This window comes from Camellia sinensis, chromosome 12 (assembly GCF_055761805.1).
Source record: "Camellia sinensis isolate YWXY chromosome 12, ASM5576180v1, whole genome shotgun sequence".
NCBI lineage: Eukaryota > Viridiplantae > Streptophyta > Magnoliopsida > Ericales > Theaceae > Camellia > Camellia sinensis.
Window position 1 is genome coordinate 24,650,474 of NC_138972.1, and position 6,150 is coordinate 24,656,623.

The window sequence follows — 6,150 nt, forward strand, 5'->3', positions numbered from 1 at the left end:
AAGATAAACTTTTGATAGCCACCATCCCAAATGAAGGCCAATTGGTTGTTGTTCAAGAGAATCTGCCACCAGAGAATGAAAATGCAAATATTATACCCCATTTTGTAATTGAAACCACACTTTAGCATGCAAAGAAAACACACAATATATTGTACATTTGTATTTGCAGGCTAAGATATTGATTAGCTCGAACATAAGAAGTTCATTTCACACCCTATTCTCTCACCAGTCAATCTTTGAATATTTTCTCACGACAGTCAACCCTCAAGTTAGGCACTCTATGTAGCTCCACTTGCCACTGCACAAAGTAAAAAACAGTTAGATAAACACTCTGAATTGCTCTCCTTCACTCAACCCTCTTATGGTGAACTCACACCACTCGGCAGCCCTCCCATTCCTGGAGATTGTGGCTTTAAGATTGTGTTGGGCAGGTTCCACTGAGCAATATACCGACTATCGCCCGTAGATCTAGGCAAATTGGTGATAGATCGAAGTCTACCTCTAATCATATGAACAATTGACTTAGTAACCACCTTTTCAGGTTTGTGTTCCTTATTAAAGATTCTATTATTCCTTTCAACCCAAATTTGGTAAATAGAGCAAAGTAAAGTAAGCTTAAGGATTATAGAACGCAATGATTTGCCCTTGGTCTCTTTGGTGACAAAGGTTAGGACGTGAGGCCATTGTAGATTAGGCCCAATTTACATTGCAATTAGCTTGAAGAGCTTCCCAAATTCTAGAAGCAAAGATGCAGTTAAAGAATAAATGGGAATGGCTCTCCACATGGTATTGACAGAAAGGGAAGCTTGGATTAGCGGACAAGCCAAACAATTGCAAACGATACCCAGTATTTAATCTTTCATGAATAGCCATCCAAACAATGAAACTGACCCTAGGAATCATATGAGGTCCCCAAAGAAGAGTGTGCCAGGCCACAACATCAAATTTGCTCCTCCAATGATTCCAGGCTGAGTTAACGGAAAAATCACCATCGGAGCTTAATTGCCAAAAAGGTTGGTCGTTTCTAGAAGAATTCAGGGTGCAGCTACTGGGGGTAGATGAGATCAAATCTTCCTATTTCCGAAGAATTAGGAATAGGCCACTACCAGGAATTCCCATCAACAATCTAACTGACTTTAGCCTCACTGTTGAGACGGGAATCATACAAGATTCTATCACCATACTTATGCCAAAGGGACCAAAGTGATGCCAATTATCATGCCATAAAAAAGTAGAGTTACCTCTACCAATCTTATGCAGGATAAGAGGAGACATAGCATCCCTAAGAGATAAAATCTTCCTCTAGACCCAAGAAGGAAGGGTCATTAGGGACCCTGACTTTCCCAAAACTCTTGCCTTTAAGTAAGTAGGATTTCACCCATTGGCACCACATATATTTCTCACCTCCAGAAAACAGGAACCAGATATGGTTAGCAATGGCAGTCCTATTCCAAATTTCTAAAGATTTAAAGCCAAGGCCACCCTCATTTTTAGGGCTGCAAACCTTATCCCAACCAATTTTGGCACTATGTTTTTTAAGATCAGTACCAGACCAAAAGAAAGCTCCAATTTTGGCATTATGCTTTGTCAAGAAGAATGTTTCTCTCTAACTTTCTCCATACTTCTCCATTTTGTTCTAGGAACTAAATTGCCTAGACCGCTAATGGTTTCATTAGCTTAAGTGGCCAAGTTTAACTCAAACTAACCATGCTTAGCCTCTAAGAAAGAGAATTTTCTGAGTAATTGTAGCTTATCAATATTAGTTTAACTTAAACACCCCACGTAAGGTTTTCCTAAATGACCTAACTCTTCAATACTCAAATCCAAAATAAGGAATTTGAATCCCATTGGATTTTCTTCCTATTTCTCTCTCTTTGCTCTAACTTTCTTCTGCAGCTCTTAAGAAGAATATTTCTCTCTAACTTTCTCCACCCTTCTCCATCCCTATGTTGTTCTAGGAACTAATTACCTTAGGCCACTAATTATTTTATTAGCTTAAGTGGCTAAGTTGAACTCAAACTAACGTTGCTTAGTCTCTAAGAAATGGAATTTTCAAAGTAATTGTGGCTTAACGATATTAGTTTAACTTAGGCACCTCATTTAAGCTTTTTCTAAATCACCTAATTGTTCAATTCTCAAGTCAAAAAGGTTGAATTTGAATTCTCTCTGATCTTCTTCCTCTTTCTCTAACTTTCTCTTCGAGCTCTCAGGAACAATGTTTCTCTCTAACTTTCTCCGTCTTTCTCTATTTAGTTATAGAAAATAATTAGCCTAGGCCATTAATTGTTTTATTAGTTAAAGTGGCCATGTTTAACTCAAACTAACCTTGCTTAGCCTCTAAGAATGAGAATTGTCTGAGTAATTGTAGCATAACGATATTTGTTTAATTTAAGCACCTAATTTAAGGTTTTCTTAATCACCTATGTTTTCAAAAGTCAAGTCCAAATGGATGAATTTGAATTCGCTTTAATTTTCTTCCTATTTATCTTTCTTTGCTCCAACTTTCTCATCTAGCTTTCAAGAAGAAAGCTTCTATCTAACTTTCTCCGTCCTTCTCTGTCCTTCTCTATCCTTCTCTACATTGTTCTGGGAACTAATTAACTTAGGCCACTAATTGTCTCATTAGCTGAAGTTGCCTAGTTTAACTCAAATGAACCTTGCTTAGCCTCTTAGAGATAGAATTTCCTGAGTAATATTACTGTAATGATATTAGTTTAGCTTAATCACCTAAGTGTTCAATTCTCAAGTCCGAAAAGATGAATTTGAATTCCCTTTGATTTTCTTCCTATTTCTCTTTCTATTCTCTTACTTTCTCTTCCAGCTCTCAAGAAGAATGTTTCTCTATTACTTTCTATGTCCTTCTCCATCTTTATGTTTTCTGTTCTGGGAACTAATTAGCTTAGGCCACTAGTTGTTTCATTTGCTCAAGTGGCCAAGTTTAACTGAAGCTAGCTTTGCTTAGCCTCTAAGGAAGAGAATTTTCAGAGTAATTGTTGCATAACGATATTAGTTTAGCGCAAGCACCTCATTTAAGGTTCTCTGAATCACCTAGTGTTCAATTCTCAAGTCCAAAATGGTGAATTTGAATGCCCTATGATTTTCTTCCTATTTCTCTTTCTTTTCTCTAACTTTCTCTTCTCGCTCTCAAGAAGAATGTTTTTTTTTTTTTTTTTTGGGTTAATAAGAAATAAAATAGAACAAAACAATTTACACGAATACAAGGGGCAACCACAAGCTACAACAACAACCAAAACCCGAAAAGAACAACATCCAACAAGCCCCACTAATTAGAGAACAAGCACAACCATTTTTACATGAACCGAATATGAATCTTCTTCAAGAGCCATATCCTAACACAGATAGTGGCCTTGCACACGAACAAGCTGTCCAAAACGTAGCACCGAACTGTGATTAGAACATAAACCACCACAAAGGTCCAAGTACCCTGCCCGGATCTGGTGCCCAAGCACTTACCAAAATAGTCAACAATCCAAATAAAGTGGGCAGTTATACAATGACCAGTAAGTACAAACAAACAAAAAGGATTTATGTACAACCTGAATTGAAAAAAAAAACTATGAGACCACTGAGATGTCTTAGCAAGGCGCAATATGCTGCCATCGCCAAAGAGCAATTCCAATCATAAAGCATCTGCCAAGAGGGGCGCAATATGAAGCCCCTTCTACACCAACCTACAAGGATCACAAGAACATGAACAATACGAATTACTGGGAACCTGCCAAGGTAATATATGAAATCATAAAGGAGGAGAAAAATTATACACAATATATGAGACCTCACATCACTCGACCCATATCTAAAAATGGCACTCCACACATTATAGTATCTCACATCACTAGGCCCACTTCTCACCAGCTCACTCCTCATCACCACTGGAATAGTACAGAAAAGAGCTTCCTTACCCTGCACATAAAAATTGTAGTACATAATAGAGATTAGAAAAAGAACTTTATACAATCTCCCATCAGTCGATCCACAATTTAAGAGAAGAATTTCCTTTCTCACGCCACTCGGGCCACAAAGAACATTGCCCGCATTTGCTTTAATGTATAGATTCATCATCAAATTGTGCAAACCTCCAAAGGGCCAACCTGCAAAAGAACACCCACGTTAGAAACCCACAGTATATGCTCCCCATCACTCAACCCTCAATATGGTAGTCCTCGCCACACTCAAACTCCCCCTAGCCATGCTGGCCGAGGGCGCCTTTATGATAGTAGAAGGAAGCTGCCATTGATTGAGATACCCACCATCATCTGCAGAGATTGATATATTATGCATAGACATCACCCTACCTCAAACCATTTGTATGACCATGTTAGTGACAACCTCTTCAGGTATATTAACCTTACTAAAAATGCTCCTATTCCTCTCAAGCCAAATATGATAAACAGTGCACATAAAGGATAATTTCATTGTAACAGAATGCAGAGTTTTACCTTTAGTAGCCTTAGTAGCAAAGACAACAATATTAGGCCATAACAATTGCGGCCAAGAAGCATTACACTTAGCCTGAATGTTAGCCCATATCCTGGAGGAATAAGTACACCTAAAAAACAGATGTGAATGGCTCTCCTCAAGGACTTGAACGAGAGAGCAGATAGGATGAGAAACGAGGCCAAACATTTGCAATCTGTCCCTTGTATTTAACCTCTCATGAATAGCCAGCCAAACTACAAAGCTAACCCTAGGAATGTAAGGAGACCCCCAAAACAAATTAGCCCAAGGGACTTTAGGACCCTTATCCCTCAAACAATCCTAAGCAGAATGAATAGAAAAGAGCCCATCAGAGTTAAGCTTCCAATAAGGTCTATCCTGAGTCTTGTTACTCGGCCTAAAAGTAGGAGGAGTGGATGATATACATTCCCTGATTTCCCAAGAATTAGCAATTGGCCAATTCCAAGCAGAATTAGAGACAATGGAACTAACTTTGGTATCACAAGGAAGACCTGTATCATAAAGAATCCTACACCCAAATCTATCCCAGAGGGAACCAAGGGGATGCCAATTGTCAAACCACAAAAAAACTCTCTCCCCATTACCAATCGTAAAGTTGATAAGAGGGTAGATAATCTTCCTAAGAGACAGAATTTTCCTCCAGACCCAAGAGGGGTCACTAGGAATCTTAACATACCAAAAACTCCTGCCTTTGAGTAAATAAGACTTAACCCATTGGCACCACATCAAACCCTCCCCCCCAGAAAAGAGGAACCAAACATGCTTAGCTATAGCCGCCTTGTTCCAAACACCCAAATCTTTGAAGCCTAAACCCCCCTCACTCTTAGGCTTACAAATCTCCTTCCACGCGATTTTAGCACTATGCTTCTTCAACTCCACCCCAGACCAAAGAAAGGATCTCAAGATACATTCAATCTCTCTAATAACCTTTTTAGGAAGGATACAAAGAGAAGACCAATATACTTGCATAGAAAAAAGAATGGTCTGAATAAGTTGAGCTCTACCCGCATAAGATAGAAGCTTGTTAGTCCAACTTTTGACTTTCTTAGTAATCCTATCAACTAGGATTTGACAATCAGTAGCCTTAAGCTTCGTGGTGATCAAAGGAACACTCAAGTATTTCACCGGAAAAGTACCAACAGTAAACTTAGCAATCCTAAGAATATCATCTCTAAGCTCACTACTACAACCAGAGAAGTAGATATTACTTTTGCTAGGACTAGGAGTGAGACCCAACAGAGTCCTAAACTCCTCCAAACCTTGCATAATGAGATTCACAGTAACAGGATCACCTTTACTAAAGATCATTAGATCATCGGCAAAACAAAGGTTAACAATCTTGGTTTTCTCACATCTCCAATGGAAATGAAACAAAGGACTGCTAGCTTTCTCAGCAAGAATTCTAGCAAGGACTTCCATAGCCAGAACAAACAAGTAAGGGGACATAGGGTCCCCTTGTCTAAGCCCTCTAGCCCCTTTAAAGTACCCATGGAGGCTACCATTAATACAAATGGAGAAAGAGGGGCTGATCATACAGGCCTTAAATCCAAGAAATCATCAAAGGAGGAAAGTCCATAGCAGAAAAAATATCAAGAATAAACTCCCATCTAACATTGTCATAAGCTTTCATAATGTCCACTTTCAAGGCACATCTATGAGAGTTAGAGCTCC

The 6,150-nt window shown here is 38.9% G+C and overlaps 1 protein-coding gene across 1 annotated transcript; it reads right to left on the bottom strand.

Moving 5' to 3' along the window:
• Positions 1–3,682: 3,682 nt before the first annotated feature.
• LOC145803446 (uncharacterized) lies at positions 3,683–5,898 on the bottom strand. The gene is made up of 4 exons (XM_082896715.1): positions 4,884–5,898; positions 4,027–4,112; positions 3,874–3,924; positions 3,683–3,736 (listed from the first exon to the last, which is right to left on the bottom strand). The coding sequence occupies exons 1-4, from the start codon at positions 5,896–5,898 to the stop codon at positions 3,683–3,685; spliced, it is 1,206 nt and encodes a 401-aa protein (XP_082752841.1).
• Between the last annotated feature and the right edge of the window lie 252 nt (positions 5,899–6,150).

Bases quoted from the DNA above. Each gene is read 5' to 3' on its own strand.
- LOC145803446 (XM_082896715.1), bottom strand. From the start codon at position 5,898: ATGGAAGTCCTTGCTAGAATTCTTGCTGAGAAAGCTAGCAGTCCTTTG. The intron at 4,113-4,883 runs GTATATCATCCA...GTTCTTTTGCAG, and splicing joins TTCTTGGGAAATCAGGGAAT to GTTGGCCCTTTGGAGGTTTG. The intron at 3,737-3,873 runs GTGAGAAGTGGG...TTACCTTGGCAG, and splicing joins TGGTGATGAGGAGTGAGCTG to GTTCCCAGTAATTCGTATTG.